The following is a 24,549-nucleotide window of genomic DNA, read 5'->3' on the forward strand; positions in this document are numbered from 1 at the left end:
TAAATCTCAGATGTGTGTCAGCTGTAAATCATATTTTAAAATAGCATTTTAGAAACATGCAGTGAGTAACAATTGAAATCTGTGATGTACAGCAGTTTATTTAAAGCTGTCTCTTGTATACGGAAAAGCTGGCGTTCTCCAGAAGTGAAGTCACAGTCTACTTTTTTCTGGGTTTTTTTTTTCCTTAAAGAAAGTAGGAGCAATATAAGCACAACACAAACAGAAATGCATGTTAAAATGATCTTAGATTATTCTGTAACGACGCCTCTTTCAACACAAAGAGGTAAGTATTCTGTCACTCACCTGCTAGAACACTCTACATTAGTGTCAAATCTATCCCTTTTTGAAAGCAGTTTTCCCATAGAATACTGGAAAAAACCCATCCTGTTCTGCATTCTAAAGGGAATATTTTAAGACAAAATGACGTAAGACATTAGCATCCTAGAGAGTAGTATTCCCTGAAGCTTCCCTACCTTTGCTAATCAGAAACATCCCAGATGTTGAAATACATTTAACTTTTGGTTTGTCCACTCAGCCTGTAGAAAAGCAAGTTAACCATCCTTGCATTCAGAAACCAAATACAATCTTTGGAGGTGTCAGGTCCCTCAGGCTGACCAAAGATATCACAGAAAAAGAGGAAAATACCAGTGGAAGGCAGAGAGGATGACAGAGAACAGGAAGAAGGTAAAACACTCTCTCTGGGGAAAGGAGAAGTGGATCACCAGGAAGCCGCTCTGCTCCCACCTGGTGCCCCTGATGCCCCTCTGTGCTTTACGAGACAAACCTCACCAGCTGTTGTAACTTAACTGCAAGCACGTTCCAGGGGCGGCATCATGGTGCCTGAGACCAGATGTTCTATTCTGTGTGCTGTAACCATCCCTCACCAAGAACCCGCAGATCTGTAATAAGTGGTCTGAGGAGTAAAATGTCTGCTGAGCATTGAGTAGCTAGCTCATATTTTTTCTAATATTTTTCATTTGTTTTGCTAACTAATGTTAGTAAAAATTACCTTTATTAAAGTATACACCTTACTGATGTAGTTTTACTCCACTGAGTATTAACTGAATGCCATTTCATATGAAAGAAATCTATAACTCACTACACTAAGTCTACTGATTTAGGACAGCAGATAGAAGCGAGGTCAGGCCTTGGGATACAACACGTACTCCTCCAGGAGTCCTTTTCATTGATGTGCCTCAGAAGCACTTAGAATCAACAGAAATAGGACATTGAATCCCACCGAGCATCAGATGGGACTTTGAAAATGTCATGCTGTTCCCATAATAGGGTATGACATTTTTCATGATGTAGTGTGGAACGTAGCATCAATAAGGAAGATGCATTCAATCCTTGGAGGACATTCGCTATTTTGCTGAAAAATATCTAAATACTTCTGCAGATATATCCCGCCTGCCTCATAAGAATATTAAAGATAAGTTGTAAAAACTGTCTTAGTGGGCTCTGGTTGTTTTCTTGCCTGACAGAAGTCCAGTTTTCCTTCTTTGAGTTACTGAACCCTGATTTTCCTCTGAAAATCTATAAACTCTCCATTTTCAGTGTATACAAGTAGGAGTAGTGAGTGCTTCTCCCAAGGGTGGGAGTATGACCGCTGCTTGGTTGATCAGAAGGTGTTTCCTCAGACTGTAACGATGGATCAAGAACATATTAACAAATGAGATACAAACTAAATACTTGGACTATTGAGAAAAATTTTTTTTAATTTCCTAATAATTTCTCAAAGTATAGACTCAGAACTCCTGCTTAATCTTACTACACATAGACAGAACCTGATTGAAAATGGAGTCAACAAAAAAGAAAGTAGAGCCAACACACAGAAGAAACCCATTCTGATAGTAAATTTTCAACTTGAGAATTCAACCATTTCCAAACTATTTTGCCATCTTTTATTTTACTCGTTTTATGTTATTGCTTTTTTACATTTATATAAATAATAAAGTGAATCCCAGTAAACCTGCTAACATCTCAAGAATGAAAATATTACTAACAATTAAATCTATTTTAATCCCTTTCCTCTCTACCCCCACCTCATCCTAAAAATAACTGATATCTTGATTTTATCCTAAAAATTTATATATATATTATATATATATATATAATATATATATATATATCCCCCCCTCCCCAGCTTTGAATTTTAAAGAACTTAGCATCTTATATGCAAACTTCTAGGAATGGCTTTTATTTTTTCATTCAACACTACATTACTAAGTTTTTTATTGGTTATTGAATATAGTTGTAGGTTCCTTTTCACTGCTATATTATACTCCATTGTATGATTATTTCAAAATGTGTTTATCTGTTATTCAGCCAGTGAATATTTGACTACTATGAACAGTAAGTATGAGCATTTTTAAACATGTCTTTAATGAGTGTAACTCATAGGTTGCAGGATGTGTTGCAGGTTGCAGTATTAAGCTTTACAAAATAATATCATACATTTCAGCAAGGGGCCCAGGAGATACAATTAACTATGTGACAAAGAAGAAAAGAACTGGAATATTTGTGAGCAGATCTAATAACCTTCACAGGATTAGCAAAGGATTAAGTGGAAGAATGTTCTAATTTGTTGTCATTTTAATTAAGACCATGGATAAAATTATAATATGCAAAACAACCTGAGTTCATATTTTTTTAATGTCAGTTTAAAAATGTCACTTTAACCTTGTCACATTTGTAACACAAGTTTCTGAACCCTAAAAATAGGCCAGTGTCCTGTGTAGGGAAGAGAGTTTCTTTGTGGCAGAATGACTTCCTCTTATTTATTAAATATTACTAAAAATACGTGGTCTGTAAATTTAGATTTGAGGTATATGGTGATGCTTCAGTTAGTGAGGAGCATATTTACAAAAACATTTCCATTGACTCCTACTTACCTACATTGATTAAAGATGACTTGCAGAGTTTGGGGGAGGCATCACAATGAAAGATCTTAGTGAACTGCATGATATAAATTTCTTTGACCTCTAGAGTGTGGCCAGGACTCAAAAGCCTAGCCAAGAAGAGTAAGATCTTCCATTGGAAGAATGATGATGAGATGTATCATCTTTACCCTCTCGTTTATTTGTAAAAGAGCTCTATTTAATAGATAAAGTTCCAGGACCTTGGGTCCTAAGTGGACCTGGTAACTTCTAATGGAAGGCCCTGTCTACAAGTACTAAAATCTATAAGAAATTCTTAATATTGGTTGAAGAACTCAAAAAGGTGGCCTAATTAAAGATAGGTTTACCTTTATCCTATTTCGTAATTTAAAAATGCAATATGAAGCGATGCTTGGGAGATGGGTAAGTGGAGCACAGAGGATTTTAAGAGCAGTGAAAACACTCCATATGATACTATAATGGTGAATGTACATCATTAACATTTGTCTAAACTCATGGAAGGTATAACAACAAGAGAGAATCCTAAGGTAAACTATGGACTTCGGGAAATTATTGTGTGTACATGTAAGTTTATGAATTGGAACAAACATGCCACTCTGGTGGGGGATGTTGATAATGGGTAAGGCTAAGCATATGTGGGGGCAGAGGCATATGGGATATGTCTGTACCTTCCTCTCAATTTTACTATGAACATAAAGCTTCTCTAAAAAATAAAATATTTAAGAAAAATTAATCCAATATGATTTATTTGCTGATGCAGAGACTTCTATATGCAAATGCCAAGTGTTTGTCTAGGGTGTAATTTCTTGGGGTCATGAGTTACACTGGGGCAATGACTATGAAATATTCTTTCAGTCAATCTTACTTACAGATGCCTTGAAACTCCAGCCCCTGCCTTTGGCTAATAAAGCTGGGAAGGAAAAAGTGAATTCCCTGAGGTATGTGGCAAACTGTGGTCACTCTCTCCTTCCCACCTGGTCTCTTGGTCTCCAAGGCTGATGCAACATTTTAATTATTCAGAATGCTTGGTGCCAAAACCACTTCCACACTAACAGGCTCTTTTGTTTATGAACTCCCCAGTGATAACTTATTTTAGCAACCAGTGGTTTCTTGGCAAGAAGCTTCAGAGATGAACACTACTATTGAGCTACTGAAAATGGCTCCAACTAGCAAGCCCCAATTCCCCTAACATAATGAAAGATTCTCTCGACATTACATCAGCCACCTTGAATGGTGTCTCTGTCTCCCATGCCCTGACCAGTCAAGAACTGCGACTGAGGACTCTTTCCTTTTTCCCCATCTGTGAGTTCATGCCAACTCTCTGCTTTTACACAGAGCATCTTCCTAAAATCACTCTTCACCCTCCTCCTGTCACTCAGAGCATGGGCACAGTACCACCTTCACATCCAAGACTGGGTGCCCCTTTGAACTCTCCATCATTTATATACATAACACGTAAGGGTACCTTTTTAATGTGTAGACAATTGTTTTTCAAATTTAAGTATCTTGCAGAAAACTTTTAAGTAGGGATGCTCTGAAGTTCAGCTTCAACCTTGGTCTTCAGCCAACATTATTTATCAGCTTGGACTCCAGCATTTGAAAGGCTGAAATCTAAATGGCTACATCAGAGACATCTCTGCCCTTCAGGGATATGACCACATAGATTACTGCCATGTCCAATCTGCATAATGGCACAATCACAGATTACTCACAGCATTCAGATTTATTATTAATCTATAAATATTTACTCTCAAATATTGGTGAACATTCTAGGTGTGATTTGGAGAGAATATCTTATTTGTTTCATTTTTTTCCACTTTGGTTTTCTTTGGATGTGAAACATTAAACAAATTGACATTCTTGTAATACCAGTGATTATAATATTAACCTCATCTCCAAAACATGAACACAGACATGACAGCCACAGCTACAACTGACAGTTCATCACGTGAAAGACAAGCACAAAAAAGATCACAAAGCAAAAACTAAATTGCACAACTTTTTACTTTCTTCATTTTTTTTCAAACCTAACACCTCATTGACAAAGAATGGAATCTTATTATTTTTCTTGCCACAAACTAAGTAGTAAAATTATCTGATAAGTCTTCCACAGTTCTGTAAATTTGGTGTGTGTGTGCATGTACACACCTACAAAATCCCTTAAAGTGTATGAAATTTCTCTTTAAAAATTTTTACTTATTGTTCACTTTGAACATTTTTATAGAATGATGACCATTGGAGGGGTCTTGGTGGATTCCTTTAATGAGACATTGAATAGTTAGTAGAATAGGACAGTAAGGGGGAAAAGAAGAAAGAAATAGGATGGTTCAGGTTAAAAATGCACTCTTTAGAGGAAAGGAAAATGAGCTTTTCATGGAATCACCCAGGGATGCTGGATGCTTTAGCTTCCATTTTAGTGTCCATAAATATTTACAAAATGATCCTCCTGCATTCAGCAGGAACTGACCTAGAGTTCTCAATACTGGAATATGAGTGAAGAACTAACAATTGCCAAAATTCCTATTCTTGCTTTGTGGTATCAGAGAAGGCTGCTGGTACACCGGAGTCGGTAGAGAAGTCACTGTAATATCAGTGGTGCATGGTAAAGAGAACTCATTAGTGGTGTATGGTAAACATGTATAGTAAACTTAACTCATCATGGGTGATCATCTGGAATCAGTTCTATGGGGAACATTTTATGGGGACCCAGGCCTCTGGGAACATAGGATCAGGGCCTCCTTCAACACCCCATAATTAGATAGTAAGAATCCATAATGAAATGTGTTCTTAGATTGGAGTTGATTTTGATTAGATTTGGAATCTTCATTATTTTACTCTTGGTTATTTTGCAAACTCTAACCTCGGGGCCCACAGGTTCTTGGAAACAAAGCAAATGCCATTCAATATATATTTGGGCACTTCTGCTCCCAACCCAGTTGTCAAAGGCTGGACAAAAACCATGCCCATAGTTTGCATATTTACTTTCCAATATGAACAAATTGGCCTGGTTAAGAAGTGTCTTATTACTTATTTTACTGGGGGACTGGTTAACGTGCAGGTGAATTTGTGGAGAGCTGAGATGGTCGGGATGTTGGGGATCTTCAGGATGACAGGCAAGATTAGTGATGTGAGAGGAAATAATTCCAGGAACTCACACAGGACCTGGACTAGTTTGGGCTTCCTACCCATCAGAATAGAAAACTTCACAATTGAAAATACAGCAATAGAAACTATCCAAAATGAAAAACAAAGGAAAAAGAGACTTAAAAACAAGGACAGAAAATATCAGTTAGCTGTGAAAAATTTTCAAACGGCCTAGCATATGAGTAATTGAAATCCTAAAAAAACAGAACAAGAAAAGCAACAGAAAAATATTTTTAAAAATAATAGCCACATTTTTTCCAAATTTAATGAAAATTATGTAAGTCCACAGATCCAATAATCCAATAAACCTGCGCACAAAAAATCATGGAGAAAGTTACAAAAAAAATGTGTTATAATGCATTGGTCAAAAGCAGTGATAAAGAGAAAATGTTAATAGCAACCAAAGAGGAAAAAAATAAAAAAGAACTTTATGTACAGTTTATGCCCAGAGGAATAAAGGCAAAACTTACAGTAGACTTCTCACCAGAAATAACATAAACCAGAAGACAGTGGAGTAACAGCTTTGAAGTATTCAAACAAAACTTGTCCACCTAAAATTCAATACTTATCAAAAATATTTTTCAAAACAAAGGTGAAGTAAAGACTTTCAGATACTCAGAAGCCAGGGAGTTCATCAACACCCGACTGCAATACAGGAAAGGTGAAGGAAGTCCTCCAGTCAGAAGATGATACCAAATGGAAATCCAGATCTGCTAAAAGGAATGAAACCCCCAAAGTGGTAACCATGTGTGTAAATACAAATAATAAGATTTCTATGTGAGAAAACGTCAACACTAACTCATTTTTCCTTCCTGTAAAATGTAATTTTTGTCTCAAATAAATTTCCATCTTAATGCTATCCTATCCATGTGCCCAATATTGAAACCCTGTATTTAAATACCCACTCGATACAGCCACGATTACCCTCCTAAATCCCCTGAAAGTTAAGTGTGCTGGTCCCTATAAAACAGCCCCAAACCAGGCTAAAGGTTGAGTGTATGGTAATTTTTAAAGCCTCATGGACTATGAGAAATGTATCCAAAATACCCTCATCTTTAAAGAACGGGGAATTTCTACACTGAAATAATCCCACTTTGTCAGTTATCTATCACTCTATAACTGTCTAGCCCTCTGAGGTTTGAAATGTCATCAAGAAGCAGAAGCTAAATGAACCAGCCCTGCGCTCCTGGAATTGTAACATGCTCTAGGTGGAAAATGAAACTGTGAGAGGAAGTGACTTTAACCATCTATCCCATGAAAACTATTCTGAACCACGTTTGCACTTACAGGTACCACAAAGTAGAAGAAACTGATTATTATAGGAACAGTTAGCAACAAATATTTGGGATAAAATCAGGAATAGATGATGCTTTGGAGACTGTTTCCAGGGCAGTCAGAGAAGCTTTCTGCCAGATTTAAGATGTTTTGAAATCTGTTTGGAGAAGATGCCAAATACACCATTTACAGAATTCTTAACTGAAGCACAACACTGTTAAGACCTTTCAGAGAAAAACAGAGACAAAGACTCTTAACCTGGAGGGAAAAGGAAAAGCTTGTTACTGAAGAGAGTTGACAATACGTTTTTTTTAAGTGGGGAATTTGTCACATCTCTGGACAAACAAGCTAAGCTGATGCAATGATAAATATAAAGTCTTTTATCAAATAAAGATCAGTTCCCAGGAAGAACTCTAAACAGGCAAGGGAACATGCCACACAACCCTATCTTTGCACAGATTAAGGACAACCCCATTCATGATAATTTCTGTAGCTCCAACACCCCTTTGGTCAACTTGGCCCTTATGCTACCTTCCCACAAGGTGGCGCCCAAGTCAAATAGTAGACTAAGTCCAGTTCCTTCAAAGTTCACTTAGAAATTTTGTAGATTTGTCTTCAGAAAATGCTAATGGACTGTGCGCATTTTCAACCTAGAATTGTATTTCATCCTGTGGTCCCATTACTTTGGGGCCACACTAACCAATCCCCCTTAAAATCATAACCTAGCTCTCAAGTGAGACTTTGACGCTACTAGACCATCACACTCCATTTACACCATCCATTTACTCCCTCATTGTTCTACAGTGAATACAGGGCTGTTAGGACTGTTAGTGATACAGGACCATACCTGCTAGAGGAGTACTTCCACCTTTTTCTCTTTCTCTAAAATCCCAGTACTTTATTCTCTTTCCTCTGTCCCAAACCAATGACGTCACTGTCTACTTCAGAGAAACCTTGAAGCAGTTAGCCTTTAAATATAGCCCTGTGTGAAAAGCTGGTATTTTTTCCCTGTGAACAGCTGTAGTCTGCATTTTAAACTTGTATTTAGCAGTTTGTACTGGTCCTCTCGAGCTCCATTCCACCTACCTTCACTTTGGAAGGCATTGGAATGCTAAAAGCCATGCTACTGGCATGCCCTAGAGCTTGGTCTCTGGATGGAAATTAGATTCCTCCCATTGTATGCGCACCTAAGGGATTTGGAAGGTGATAACTGCAAAGGCTGTGTTCTTTCAGCTTTTGGCAACAGACCCATGAACGAGACCCGGAGAAAATTCGTAATATACTATGCCCAGTGTTTCACAGCTGCTAAGTAGCAGTTAAAGCATTTCAATTCATATCTTTTAACTTCATTTAGTTCAATGCCCTGTAGACTAAAATAGAGCTTTTTTTTTTGGTGTGTAAATTTCTGTAGGTATTTTGTTAACACAACTTCAGTGATATCTTCAGTATTAAAAATAATCTGACCAGGGAGTTACAAAATTATGACAAGATTGTAGCACTTCATCATCTGTAACTTTTGGTAATTGTGTTTCTCCACAACAATGCAATATTCTTGGCTTCTTTTCATCATCTGCTAGTCATCTCCTACCTGGGAGATGGAAATACAACCAAGGGCAAATCAAGGGTCAGCAGTGGAGAAGTATTAAAAAAAACTACCACTTAATCCAGAGCATAAGCAAGTATTTGAATAATATCAAACTGATAAATGGGAGTCTGATGGAAAATCATCAAGATCTCAGTGGGGGAGGTATTAAAATAATCATGAATGAGACACCAATGTAAAAAACTGGCAACAGCAAGTCAGGAGGTAATAGGACTCTAGGATGTAACAGAAGTCAGTTTGACTACCTCAGGGTAGAGAATCTTGATAGGTTAGGAATTCTTTCAAGGAACCAAGTCTCCCTTTCTACTTCTGTCATGCAATTGCTCAAGGATAACAATAGCTATCCAATAACTACTGTAGCTTTAGAAAGCAATTTTCCAAAGCTTGAGAAAGAACAATGCATGTTAAGAAGCATATGGCGCCATTGTATGAGACCATGTGTGGCCATTCTGTAAATAAAATACAGATCACGGTGCAGGAACAATGATAAAGTGGCTAATTCTGTGATCTAGATTTCTGCTTGTGGAGCAGCATGTTGATCTGGTCTCAGTGATCAGTGATGTTCTTTCTCCTGGGAGCACCCTATTAAAGTAGGAGGGTGGAAATTCACTGGATCAAGGATTAGCACCTCCGTCAGTGGAATATCAACCACACGGGGGCCGATTAGAATGATGCCAGCCTGTGCCCTGTCACAGCTGCTGGAACCGTCACTCTGACCTCTTACAGCCCAGATTCATCACACAACGGAGAACGTTACATTTATAATAAAGCTTCTAAGAAGCTGAAAGAAAACTACTTCTATTTGATCTAAGAATACACTCAATTAGGATTCAAGAAGGGACCCTAATGATTTTGGTAAGCACTGTATTTGGATGCCTTTTAGCAATTATCCTTAATTGGAGAAAGTGGAAATCCTTTGATAAATCAGAAAGCTTACTTCTTCATTAAGCTTATAAATACTTAAGACTTCTGTTTTCAGTCTCTCTTTGAAAGCAATGAAAATCCTATCTCTACAAATTTGACCAAAAAGTAATAATTGGATAACCTTTACTTCATTTGTTTTCAATATATCATTATATCAGGCAGCTTGACACCCTCATTAAAAAACCCAAGCTGGAACAGTTTTTCCTGGCTCTTGGACTCTCTGATGTTACTTTACATGAATGAATCTTGAGTTTGGTAAGATCTTAGGTTAGACATGAGATGATTTTGGAATCTTTGTTTGTACAACTTGTCATTTTTGACCAACTGATAAAACTAAGCTCTAAGAATCATTTTATTATTTGGTTAAGTATTTAATTACCTGATGACTTTTATCCCAATTTCTCTCTCTCTCTGTCTCTCTACCTGTCTATCTATCTCAAGCTCTGTTTCTCTCTTTCCCTTTCTCTTTCTCTCCACCTGTCTATCTATCTCAAGCTCTGTTTCTCTCTTTCCCTTACTCTTTCTCTCCCTCTCTCCCTCCCTCCTCTGCCCTCAGTCTATGTCTCCACTTTCTCCCTGTGAGTTTGCATCTGTCTCTCACTCTCTATTTGTTCTTTCTTTTTCTTCTTTTTCCTACATCCCAAGACTTTTCTCTTTTCTTTCCTACTATTGGTCTTTAATCTCTGCTTAAGAAAATAAAACAAAACAAAACAGAAAAACTAAAGTACTACTTTTTCTACAATGTGTTATGTTTAGTCAGTAATAGTGTTAGATTGATGGCTTTAAGGATGGGTAGAAATTTTATATTTCTCTATATGTCAAAACACAAGTACTAAATTTAGTAGTAAGTAGATCTACCCATAGAAATGATGGTAGTGACAGCGACAATGATGGTGATGGTGGCAGTGGTGATGCCAGTGATGATAATGTTGGTTTCATGACATTAACCAGGGAGGTAACTTAGGAGCATCCTGGGCAAACAGTAATAAGTTACTGCAGACCTTAATTTTTTTTAATTACAAAATTATTGCCATTTTCATTCTGCAAAATTCTATTTGAGTTAGTTGCACTCTATTAACTAGTCCTTAGTTTTATGAAAAAAAGTACTGGGAAGATATTTGTATGAAGGAGTTGTTTTGAAGCCTTTCAGTGATAAATCCAGTTAGTGAGTTAGAATGCTCACAGAGTTCTATAGGATACAGGTCCACCAATTACACATAAAATTGACAGTCCAGATGCAAGCACCGGGACCACCCAGCTGCTCAAGCGGTCACTGGAGAAATTTTACACATATTTATATATACAGTATGTGTGTATATATATACATGTATATATATATAGTACATGTGTGTGTGTATGTATCTATCTATATCCATATCTATGTATCTATATCTATCTATATGAATATAAATATAAATATAAATATAAATATCTATCTATCTATCTCAAACAGAAATGAGAAAGCCAAGCCACAGAGTTCAATTTCAGAGTCCCTGGAATCCAAATCCAAGTTATACCACTCACTAACTCTGTGACCTCAAGGAGGTGACACTTTCTACGATTAGCTAGTTACCACAGTTGTTATTTTGAAATGGGTATACTGATGAATCTAAAAAAAAATTAATTGCCACTCTCTTTTATCTATGAAACTAATTTAAATGTTTGTTGAAAAATTTTTCTGAATTATTTTTGACTATACAATGCATTCTTGTAAGATTATAAAGATAAAAGAAAAATACTACAAAATAGAACTACAATTAAAAATAAGAAATGCTATACTTCAACTAAAAAGATACGTAACTCTGAAATTTTAAAAAGAAATAATAAAGAGCAAAAAAATAAGAAGTGGATATAAAAAAGAAAGATAGTAAGTTATAGAAAGAACAAACTCTCTGATACAATATTGGTGGGGAAAAACATTTTTAAAGGAGAATTTACCCATACTTACTCAGGGTAAAGTGTTCATAGTCTCTGATTCTGCAATTCCATTGTAAAAAATTACCTTACCGAAACATATACATATAGATAGACACACTACCATGAAATGATTGTCACTGCAGCATTGTTAAAATAGCAGAAATTGAAATAAAATAAATCTTCATATACTGACATGGAGTGGTGTCCATGGTAACTTTTTTTGTTAAAATGTACAGTGTATATGTGTACCTGTTGTATAATTGTATTATTAAATTGCATACATAAATATACAAGTTCAGTATTTCTAAATACAAATATACAGCTGAAAGAATAAATTACAGAGGCAAAATAATCACATAGCTAGAAAGTGGTCCAGAATCAAAACTAGAGCCAGTGCATGTGAGCCAAGGCCCTTACTCTCTGGCCTTCACTGCGCAGTGTCTCCCAGCCTCACCACTGGGCCTTTGCTCGTGTCCTCTCTGCTGGGAATAGCCCTAGTTCTCCTTTCTCCTAGCCATGGTCTAGCTTTAAGACACAGTTTCCTTAATAATTTCTTGATTTATTTATTTACTTTACAATGATTCCTATTGTAATTATTTGAAATTTACCAGCCCTGCCCTTATTTAAGGAAATGGATTACCTCTGAAAAACTTTCAAAATATTTGTTGTCTACTCAAGTAATGAGGGCAAAGTGAAGGAAGCAGACTATCCAATAAAAGAAAAGCATCCATCATAACTGCTCCTGTCTTTACTTGAACAGCCTTTGAAAAAGTAACTCCTTACTGACCAGTGTGAAAGGACTTACCAGGAGTGCAGCTGATGCTGAGATTCAACACCGGACTGAAGCTCAAGGTACTGTTTAATTCTTGGTTTTGGCCAAAGCAGAGATTATCCAGAAACAGCCAGTAAATGGCATCATTGTGCCCGGTTGACAGAGAAACAGCAACTAGACTATGGTAGCAGATCTGTTTTCAAACCTGGAGAAGAGCTGGCACCAGCGTTACCAGTGCCCTTCGGCTCCTTGCTGTTTCCTTCCAGTCAATAAGGTGTCTTGGATTGTATTGGTTCCACTGCATCCTTACTAATGTATTAAGGACTCTGAGAAACGTGAAAGGAGTGGCAATCCTTAAACATGTCTCTGTGGAAATAAGCGAAACATGAAATCAACGTGAAGTAGTCATATACAGAAAAGAAATGTTCCATGAGTAAGTGGAACAAATATTCAGGCTGGTGAGGGTGCAGGCAGGCACCGGGGGAAAGGCAGCAACTGGGAAGCCTGGTGTTGGATTGGTTGGTAGAAAGGAGTTGACAGAGGCAGTAAGAAAGCCTAGAACTTACAGACATAAGGATATGGTCAGGAAAAATGTGTGTAGGCTGCTTTCCAGAGTTTTCTCATATACATTACGTCCTTTGAACTTCACAGCAGCTCCGTGAGGCAGGAGGTGGGTACTGGGGGGCCTGAAAGCACAGTAGTTAGTGCTGTATGCTTTGGAATTAATCACATGCCTGCCAAGAAACTGTGGGGGTGTCATACAACTTCTCTATGGCTCAGTAGCTGCTTCAGAAAATCCACACAATAATAATACTTACATAATTTGGCTGTTTGTGGCGATTAAATGAGGGGGGAAAAAGAATCCCTGTGCAGATTCATCTCAAATAATAAGCAATGCATACATGGTATCTATGGTTTCTCTTTGAATAATTGCACTGCTGCAGGAATTGAGGCTTGGGGAGGCTGAGATTATGTACTAAGCCTGCCAGTGGCCTGGCTGTGACTTAGGGGTAAGTTTGCTGTATCTGGATCCAGTGATGTTCCCTGGACACAGAAAGGCAGATGTGAAAAAAAGTGATGAGTCTGGCAGGAAGTGGGTGGGATGACAATGCAATAAAGTGAGGAAAACAGAGGAATAAAGTTGAATAATTAAGAGACAGGGTTCTGGAGACAAATGTTGAATGTCAGGTAGGAATCACTGTAAGTCCCAAGCCACAAGGACAGATGGGGCATGAGTTAGTACTTAGAACACTGGCTTCCTTTTTTTTTTTTTTTTTTTTTTTTTTAAGCATGAAATGAATCACATCTCTAAGGAAATCTTACCCAGAGGCATAAACAATGAATGCAATTGAGATTTGAATGTTTGTGTATGAAGAGGACAGAGTTCCTTCTGTGGCTTCTCAGCTAGTGAGCCATCCTTACATGCAAGAGAGGAAACTAACAGACTCGGTTAGTGATGTGACTTGGGATAAGACCCACTTCTCCCTTCCTGACTCCTGAGCCAGTGTTCCTTATGATGAACAAAGGTTCTTCTACGAAAAAATCTCAGTTCTTGGGCTGGGAGGGAGAGGAGGAGGTTAAGTAACATGAATAAAATGTTTCTCTCGTAGTCTCCTGTGGACCCTCTGCATTTGTGTAAGGAATGGAGGTGGCGGTGGGGTTGTTGAATAGCACGGCTGACCTCTCATCACTCGCAGAGTGTTACAGTCCAAATACAGTTTGAAGCTACGCTATATGCAAAATTCCTGAGAGGAGGCAGCCTGCCTCTGCTTAGAAATCCCACAAATAGAAAGCATGTTTTCATTGTTAACTTTTTTCCAGGCTGCCATAGTAACTCTCCTGAAACCCCGCATAATCTTTTCTCTCTTCCGGAGCAGAACATAGCAGTTAAGCATTTGAGCTTTGTGATCAAAATGCCAGCTCCGTAGCGCACTAGTTGTATAATCTTATGCAAGAGAGTTAACGTGCAAAGACCTCAATTTCTCTTCTTTAAAATGGGTATAGGACCAGTGCCCGCTTCATATGGTACCATGAAGTCTAAATGAGGTAGTATCTGCATCGTACTTGACACTGCCTGGCAACACAGTTAGTGAACCTGGTTATTGAATTGTTGTCACTGCTGTGTTCCAGAATCCTTTGCTCCGTGTAGGAAACAGAGGAACTGAAAGGAATGACTTGGACTGATTCAGATTTGAGTCAATTACATTGTGACCTGGGTCTTTGCTGAATCATCACACTTTGTAATCTCCATCAACGGACACTGTATTAGTCAGAGATGATATTATCACTAGTTTTCGATGTATTTTGATCATTTCATAGTTAGGAGTATAACACAAAATTATGAAAAAAGTGTCACATTGCTTGAAAAATAACCCAGAAGAATAATCCACTTCATGTTTATTGAAGATACAACAGGATAATATATTGTAACATACTTAGCACGGAGATTGGTAAATGATAAACTCACAGTGTAATTGCTAGAGAAGCAATACTGATGTTTGAAAGCACTGATTCTGGAGTCAGAAAATGTGGTTTGCTTTCCAGCCCCACTACCCACTCGCTGTGCAGCCCTAGTTAAGTTTCCTGAACTCTCTGAGAAGCAGTTGCCTCATCTGTAAAAGAGTCAGTCATAGGGTTATTCTAATGCCTGGAGCAAGGTAGGTACTTTCAAATGTTGGCTATAAATGATAACAACAAAAGGAGGAAAAATGTATTTCACATGGAAGGACCATTTAAAGAGAGAGAAGAAAAGGCCTGGGGAGATCCTAGCTTTAATGAACTTGCTCTCTTTTAAGCTCTTTATTTAGCATGTTATTAAAGGCCAAATGCTTAGATGGTGAATAAATGAAAAAAAAAAAAAAAAGGAACATAAGTTCCCTGAGATCCTGGAAATACATGAAGCCAAACAATCACTAATTATAAATGGTATGCTGCTTTTTTCAGGTTTATAACTCTCAGCTGGGGCTTATATCATCATCTAATACATGGGAAATCAAAACAATGTGACTGAATTCATCCTTTTGGGCATTACGAAGAATCCAGAGTTGAGGAGAATACTCTCTGCTGTGTTTCTAATCATGTATGTGTCCACCGTCTTGGGAAACCTCCTCATTGTGGTAACCATGGTCACAGATCAGAGTCTGAGATCACCCATGTATTTTTTCCTTACTTCCTTGTCCATTTTGGATGTCACCTTCTCTTCTGTCATTGCCCCCAAGATGATTGTGGACTCCCTCTCTGAGAGCACTACCATCTCCTTCAAAGGCTGCATGGCCCAACTGTTTGCAGAGCACTTCTTTGGTGGAGTGGGGATCATCCTTCTCTTTGTCATGGCCTATGACCGCTACGTGGCCATCTGTAAGCCCCTGCACTACATGACCATCATGAGACCTCGGGTGTGCTGCCTGTTGTTGGGAGGGGCCTGGCTGGGGGGACTTTTCCACGCAGTTATACAGCTTCTCTTCATGTATCAAATACCCTTCTGTGGCCCCAATATCATAAACCACTTTATGTGTGACTTGTTTCCATTGTTGAAACTGGCCTGCATGGACACCCACATCCTGGGCCTCTTGGTCATCCTCAACAGTGGGGTGATGTGTGTGGCCATCTTCCTTATCCTCATCACCTCCTACATGGTCATCCTCTGCTCCCTGAAGTTCTGCAGCTCTGAAGGGCGGCGTAAAGCTCTCTCCACCTGTGGTTCCCACCTCACGGTGGTCGTCATGTTCTTTGTGCCGTGCATTTTCTTGTATGTGAGGCCTGTGGCCACCTACCCCATAGACAAGGCTATGACTGTGTCTGAGTCAGTCATCACACCCATGTTAAATCCCTTGATCTACACCCTGAGGAATGCAGAGGTGAAAAATTCCATGAGAAAACTGTGGATGAAACAAGGAAATCCTTCAGTTGGCAAGTGATAGAATGCTGAGCACATCACATGTTTCCTGTAAGGAGAAGTCATTCTTTTAGAAAGGTGTAAAAAGTAACTGTCTATTCTCCACCAACAGCCAGAGGGATCTCTTAAAAATATAAATCTGACTTATGATTTAGGGTGTTTACAACTGAAGGATTATGGTGCTCTACTGCTTCACATCCTTCCTTGGCCTCCCATTGCCTTTAGAACCTCCTTGCCTTATCCTAGAATCTCCTGGTTAATCTCTCTGCTACCTCTAATTTTCCAACCACATATTGAGTGCCTCCCTGCCCCTCACCATGAACCAGACGTGTTAGGTTTTTCCCATCTGCCCTTAGAGCTGATAAAGCCTTTTCTCACCTCAGTGCTGTTGCTTCTCTCTCTCTGAAAACAAGCTCTCATCTACTCAAGTGGTTGTTTGTCTATAGCTTCTGGTCCTAGATTAAGAGATTGGCATTCTCTCAGAGAGCCTCCTCTCATGAATCAAGTCAATGATTCTTCTACTCTTACCATTATTCTCTATGTCTACATCCTCTTTATCTTCTTAGTAACAATGACCAAGAGTTATTTGTGTATAATTATCATTGGATTTTTTTACTTTCCATCTCTCTCTAGATTGGACAACTACAAAAGAGGAAATTTTATTTATGCACGGCATTTGTTAGGTTTACAATAAATACCTGTTGAATGATTATAGAATACAAGAGCCAAATAACCAAATTCAAGTAGCCAAATTCAAATGGTTATGGGGGAAAAAGAAGGCAATCAATAAAATGAAAAATAAACAAAGGAAAACCAAAAGGCAGAAAGTGGCCGTAAGTACAGAGTTTGTGGAAATGGAGGGCTGTGACTATTTCATGGAACCTACTTCATATTGGATAGTCAGAGAAGAATTCTATTAGAAGGTAACATTTCAGCTGACTTTGAATTCTGTTGAGGGTCTAAGTTATGAAATATTAATAAGCTTAACACTGATGAGCACCAATAATTGACAAAACATATCAAAATGAAACAGCCATATGAGGATCAGTGGGATGAAGACTCTAGAGAGAGAAGACTAATGCAAGAGATACCGTGGTACTTCCAAGGAAATATAAAATACCAGAATGGATGGGACACAATGATCTGGGCATAGAGTGGCAAGGAGCAAGATCAGAAATGTACACAGGGCTTAGAGCTTGTAATGTTAGTATTTCTAGTCCTCCCCGAGCCCCCAGAGAGCATGAATGTAGTTGTGTCTTAAAAATGACCCAAAGCCAGAAATGTTTTAGGAACACAGAGTAACTCTAACTTTTGTGCTATAGAGGAGACGGGGAACATGGTGTGAAAAGCTTTTGTAGTTAGCTTCTAGTTGCCCTTTAATTTTCAATCATAGAAGAAACTTCACAATGCCATTTAAAAATACTGCAAAGTAAAGATTAATTTTAGCCCTAAATTTCTTTATTTCTTTTCCACCTATAACTAAAGACTAAATCCGTATCAGTGTAATGACTTGAGTCTTTAGGAAACTCTTAGGATGACCTTCACTTTATTATAATTACATAGTGAAAATATGAGGAAGAACCTTGGAGTGAGGTTCTTGACTTTATATTTGTTTAATATGTGAAGTAATAAGTTGATAAAGTTTGATGAATGAAATAGACTGATGCCAGCAGAGTACTATATTTTTATTTTATTGCATACAATTTTCTTATCTGTAGACCTAAATATACCACAGACAATTGTGTTTCACTTGAAAGAAAGTAAGACTGAGTTTTTAAGACCTGGATTGCAAGTTTGTAGCTGAAACTTTTGAAAAGAAGGTGCATTTCATCGTAATAGTCCCTGACACACTATATGGGGTAAGCGTGTGTAAGTAAACTAGTAAAGGCAAGTAAGTTACTGAAACCTCTCTGGCTTCAACTTGCTTCAGTGTAAAATGGTCATATTAATCATGGAATGACAGGCTTAGTATGTGGATGAAACAACTGAGGTGGATATGACTGATATATAATCAGGTGTTCATTTAGTGTAAAAATGTGCATCAGACCCACAGAGCAATAGCTTTGGAACCTAACTGTATGCATTTTTTGTTGAAATTGGATGAAAAAAAAGTTTACCCTTCTTCTTCCAAATGGCTTCACAAGTATTTACACTGAAAAAAATTCTTTATATTCATGACAAATTGTGAGCCATAAGGATAGTTAAGAAAGAGTATGAAAACAATTACATTTATGGATATGTATGACTGAAACATTATACTCGACACCAGAAACTGAACCACTGTAAGCTAACTATACTTCAATTAAAAAAAAGAGTAACTTCAAAATTTCGGGCTTATTTTGTGCCAGAAAAAGAATTTGAGATGGATTTTGAATTATTCTTTCCTCTTTTTATGGATGTCTCTCTTATTGGTTTTGTAAATTCATAGAGAAGGGATAAAATTTCAGCTGTGATTCCTTCAAGCAACTGTCCCTTCCCTGTGTGTCTGTCTAAGAATTTTTATCCCTTATTGGCTTTGCCAAAGGCTAAGCAAAAACAAGAGTTCTTAGGTGAAGGGCCTATGGAAAAGCCAATTTCATCCAAGTAACACATACTAAGAATTTGGTAAAGTAACAGGAAGATTCTGGAGAAAAAAATCATACACTACAATCATTACTAAGGGTTGATGATTGTTCTCTCCATGGGCTATTAAGAAGCTATGACATGGATATTGAAGCCTTGGTAAAGTACAAGTTATCAGAATAAATGCCTACCCATTACTAAGTAGTCAACCAATGCTAGTTCCTAGGCCTTTTTTCTCAGTGATCTGCAAACTTCCTTAATTTTTCTTTTGCACAAATTTCAACAGGTATAATCCTTCCTATGTAAATCATTACTTCTTTGGCATCATGAACAGCCTAAGTTACTCTCCTCTTCAACAAACTCCTCATGGCATTTTTCACCTCAGTGTTTCTCACTGTGTAAATGATAGGATTTAACATGGGAGTGAGGACTGAATAGAACACACTCACCAACTTGTCTACAGGGTACGTGCCCACAGGACGCATGTAGGTGAAGATAGAAGGGACAAAATAGAGCACCACTACTGTAAAGAGTGAGCCACATGTAGAGAGGGCCTTGTGAGGGCCCGCAGAGCCATGGGACTTCAGGGAGCTCAGGATGACTATGTAGGAGATGAGTAGCATGAAAAAAATGAGTAAGCACATGGCCCCACTGTTGGCTTCCACCACCACTCCAAGCCTGTAGGTGTCGCTGCAGGCAAGTTTCAACAGTGAGAAGAAGTCACACATGAAGTGGTCAATGACATTGGGACCACAGAAGGTCAAGTCAAATGCAAAAACCATCTGCACAGTGGCATGTAGGATTCCCCCAAGCCAGGCCACCACCACCAGGAGCGGCAGAGCCCCTGTCGCATGATGGTTGCGTAGTGCAGAGGCTTACAGATGGCCACGTAGCGGTCATAGGCCATGACAACCAGTATGATGGCCTCTGAGCCTCCCAGAAAGTGTTCCAAAAAGAGCTGAGTCATGCAGCCACCCCTGGAGATGGTTTTCCTCTGCTGCAGCATGTCAATGAGCATTTTGGGGGTGGTGACGGAGGTGAGTGATACATCTAAGACAGACAAATAACTGAGAAAGTAGTACATGGGCATTGAAAGTGTGGGGCTGAGGGAGATGGTAATGACAATGAGCAGATTGGCCAGTAGGGTAAATAGGAAAGTAAACAGGAAGACAATGAAGAGTACTTTCTGCAAGTGTGGATCCTGCATGAGTCCCAAGAGAACAAATTCAGTCACATTGTTGGGAGGCGTGAGGAGGTCCATTCAGCAAATAACATCTTCCTGGGGCCTGAACTACCTAGAACAGGAAAAAGGAAAGATATTCATTAATCATGAAAAGATCATGGTCTGAATTTCTTGGTATAAAAACTAGAGCAGCCACTGTACCTGTGGAGAGTGTCCTTAACACTCCTGCCTCAGTGCTTGATTCAGTTCTCTCTTACTTCCTCCATGATGTTTCCATCTCTTCAAACAAACAGTTGATGGGAAATTTACTCAGAAAACCGTAGGCTGTCCTCGTGAGATCTGGATTCTCATTCTGGTTCCAACTCCATGTGACTCTGGTACATCAGCTCTGTGTCCCATGATTCCGAGCCTTCCTCTGTGTCTGTGAGGTTACAAACTGTAAATCTCAGATGGGTCTTGTGAGCTGAGAGGTGCTGCACACAGGTAAGATGTATTCCATCTTCCATGAGAATTTACATTTGAACCCTCAGCTCTAACTGGAAAGAAAGACAATGGCGATGATAATCTACCATAAGCAGACCATTTAGGAAAATGTATATGTTGTTGTTCACATGCCCTCCCTGGTACCTCCTATAATACAGATGCTATTCATGTGAGCCTTGTCACTGAGCTTGCCGCACTGCCTGGCCCAATGCCTGCAGTTTCTGAAACCTATTAGGTGATTAGTAAATGCTTAGAGAATCGCCATTCTCCGTGGGTAAGAACGCAACTGCTTCCCAGACCACAGACCTACCAGGAATTAAAGTGTGTTTGTCCCCCTGCTCTGTTTATCATTGTTTATCTGCTTCTCTATGAGAAACATAAATAAAAATCTGAAAAGAAGCTGTATTCCAGTTTAATAGTTTCTAACACATTTGTAGGGTAAATATGAAAATATGAATCACCTCTAGTTAAGAGTAAGTTAAGGGATCATTTTACTCTCAAGATAATTATAGTGTTTTTTAATCGATAATTCTTATTCTTCAAAATTCTGTTCCACACACAATTTAATATTGACATATTGAGTGAATTTACAGACTTTGTAGACTTGGGGAAAAAAACAAACTCTTGCATAGGTGTTCAGTACACAAGGATCTGTCACACAAAGGGAATCCCAATTTTCAAAATTCTAAAAATAATAAAAAATGAAAGAGTCTGCTAGATACAACAGAGAGATAGATAATATACATATATGTGTATAAACACGCACAACACAGACACATGTAAAATCTATTACTTACTGTAAATACCTACTACAAGTTCACTCATTCAACACATATTCCCTGGACATATATTAATGTATGTTTGTTCACACAGTCGTGAAAAGTATTGCTCTTAAATGCCTGTGATGCCTGAAATTTCATTACCAGACAGCAGCAACTCATCCCTCCATGATGTGAGTGACCTTCCCACCCCTTTATGTTTCTGCTACAGGTGTTCTCGTGCCTCCTTCTCCCTTCTTCCCACAGCATCCATCATCCATCATTCCTGGTTACAAGACACAGCATTACTAATACAATGAGGAAATTTGGGGACAAAAATTTCCCAAAGAAGAGGGAAAACATGAACATAATGAAATGTATTCGACCAAAAATGTCTTTTCCTTTGAATGATACATGTTTAAAGCTTTATTTTTTTAATTATCCAAAACAAAAACTTTACACATATGAGGAAACAGAGTGCAGCAGCTGCAGTACATCCCCTTGTTGTGAGGTGGGAGCCCTCAACAGAGAGGAAACAAGAAGAGTGCACATAGAGTAAGCATTAGACATAATTAATAAAAGTGATTTAGAAATACCTAGGAAGAAATGGAAATTACTTTTTCCTTTTCCTTTGGCTCCACAGTATTCTTTCTAGGAATAAACCCTAAAGGAAAATATTTTTTGGAAGAGAAATGTCATTATTTATAGATGTGATCAACACTATTTTTAAGAGCTGTGAAAAATTTAGAAACTACATGGAATGTTCAATATTGGAGAGATGGATGACTAAAATATAGTGCATCTCCTTGATTCATGTGCATTTTTTACCAGAGGTGTTTAAAAAGGTTGTGCCATATCATAGGAAAATTCTTACATTGTTTTCTTAACTAAGGAAAATTTGGGATGTGAATTTGAATTATGTAATAATTCTAACTAATTTAATTCTAATTATATTATTATCATAACTTAAATATCTCTCACTGAGAAAAAAATATTTTATTTCTAAATTAATGTTATTGTAGTTGAGTCTGTCTTGATGTTTTCATGCTAAAGAGGGATTGAAGTCATAGATTGGTGAGGATGAGGGGTGATCATATAATTTGTAAGATCCATTTAATCTTGAAAGTCTGTGATTATATGATATCCTGGGGAAAAAAATAAACCTTACCTATGAAGTTGTCTGACATAGCTCTATGGCCAGGGCCCCAGGCAGCTGCTAGTTCTCCAAGAAAGAAGTAAAGTCGTAAGATTAAAAATGCCACCTTGCTCAGCTATAATAAGTGTCTTTGCTGATTTATAAGCAGTACCTTTGGATAAGGCATTTTTCTTGAAACTTCAAAGTGCTACCACATTTCCTGTTTATAGCCCAATTCTGTGAAGTTTTTATCTGTGACTAATTGGACTCAGGGGTACTTCACCACCATTAGTAGATCTTGCGAACAACCTAATTATTGCATATAACTGAATTTCAGAGGAGAACTCTTAGAGCACTCATGTTGTTTTTGAACTCCTCCTTAAACCTGCAGGAAGGCAAACGCTATGACAAGAGAAAAACATCATCAGTTTGACCACTTCTGAATTTAGGTATTTGATAACAAATGAGCATAATATGGAGTCCAAATATTGACTATTGTATAAACTAATCATTTAGGTAGGTAACTATCTGACTTTAAAATTTTTCAGGGTAGTATTTCATTTTCGTTGATCTACCATTCATTCTAATCATAATTTTTAAATATTGTTTTCAGATGTACAAGTGGTAATTATGAACCCTATTATAATTATGGCACTTTGGACCTGGTATAGTTTACAGCAGGTTTTTAAAGTGGTCATATTTTGTGTTAATGCTGGAATTAGATTAACATGATAATGAAAATAATTCAATTTTTCAATTATATTTGGAGATGGTAAAATGCAATTTTGTCATTTAATCTAACAGTAGACCTATGGAAAATGAAAAATGGGCAATAATATTCACAATTTATAACAAGAAAATATAAGACATTGAATAAAAACACCATTTGGCAAGAGGAAATAAGAAACCAGACCAGTAAACCCTGGGCCAGGATTCTTATCTTTAAATGATTGCTTTACATTGAAAGTGTCCTGATGTTGTTAAGCTGCCACCAACTGTAAGACTTATTGCAATTATCTACTAAAATAAATAAATTTGAATATTTGACATTATTTAGTAAATAAATTTAACCAATTCAAATCAACTCAGGAATATTCCTGTATAGAACTACACTCACTCAACATGTTAAAATATGCTTTCTTTAATAAGAAGAAAAATAAATTGTGCATAACTCTGGATTGGATCTAGAGGATGTGGTCACTGCCAGCAGGATGTGTCATGTAGGAAAAGAGTTTAAGAAAACTGAAACCACATGACTTAACCTAGTTTGACTAGACACTTTAATAGTATAATACTGTAATACTATGTGTGATGATGGATGCCAAAGACTGAATGAGGATGTGAAACTACCTAAAGAACTATAAGGAGTATGGATTTTGTGGAAGTGTCAGTGTGAAAATGGTTTTCAACTTGAACCTGTCTTTTAATTCTGTAATGAAAACTAGAATCAGATCAGAGAATTGGCATGTACAGACAGAGTCATCATTCCCAACCTCATAAAAGCTTGACATCCATTCACAGTGGCCGATTAAGTGGCCTTGCAGCCTCTACTTAAATATCTACAGTTTGGGGCAGAGAGATTGCTTTAGAACCCCAACCATTGCCTAGTCTAGCTCTCCAAGCCCTAGAGAAGCATGACATGGAAGGAGAGCAGAGTTAGGTGTAAATCAATGAGGACTGTCCAGGAAAATCTTTTCAAAAGAGGAGTTGCTGGAGCTATACCAGGAAAGTCCATATACAGAATACAAATCCAAGGCCAGAGTCATTTAAAACCCTGGAGAGTCACAGGTTCTCAAACATGAAGGGTAATTCAGAAAAAAAGCAGAAGAAATTATATAAAGATCTTATCACAGTTGACCAGAAACTAGGTGAGGTATGGTTTGATAGGTTCAGGGAATAATTTCACAAAAACCAAATAAATACCTGGCAAAGTATTCTGACAGCAGCTTAATGCATTTCACTAGGTAGAAAAAAACATGTTCTCAAAAATAAGAAAGC

At 37.8% G+C, this 24,549-nt stretch overlaps 2 protein-coding genes across 2 annotated transcripts; one reads left to right on the forward strand and one right to left on the reverse strand.

The window, feature by feature from the left end:
- Positions 1 to 15,519: 15,519 nt before the first annotated feature.
- LOC105094819 (olfactory receptor 4C6) lies at positions 15,520 to 16,452 on the forward strand. Its single transcript, XM_010986912.3, has one exon. It carries the CDS (start codon positions 15,520 to 15,522, stop codon positions 16,450 to 16,452), a length of 933 nt encoding a protein of 310 aa, XP_010985214.3.
- A 2,875-nt stretch (positions 16,453 to 19,327) lies between these two features.
- On the reverse strand, positions 19,328 to 20,308 carry LOC105094798 (olfactory receptor 4C3D-like). The gene is given in 2 exon segments (XM_010986894.3): positions 19,328 to 19,827; positions 19,830 to 20,308. Coding segments are annotated over 2 exon segments (924 nt in total). The 5' UTR covers positions 20,254 to 20,308.
- Positions 20,309 to 24,549: the final 4,241 nt, after the last annotated feature.

This window comes from Camelus dromedarius, chromosome 12, assembly GCF_036321535.1.
Source record: "Camelus dromedarius isolate mCamDro1 chromosome 12, mCamDro1.pat, whole genome shotgun sequence".
Classification (NCBI taxonomy): Eukaryota; Metazoa; Chordata; class Mammalia; order Artiodactyla; family Camelidae; genus Camelus; species Camelus dromedarius.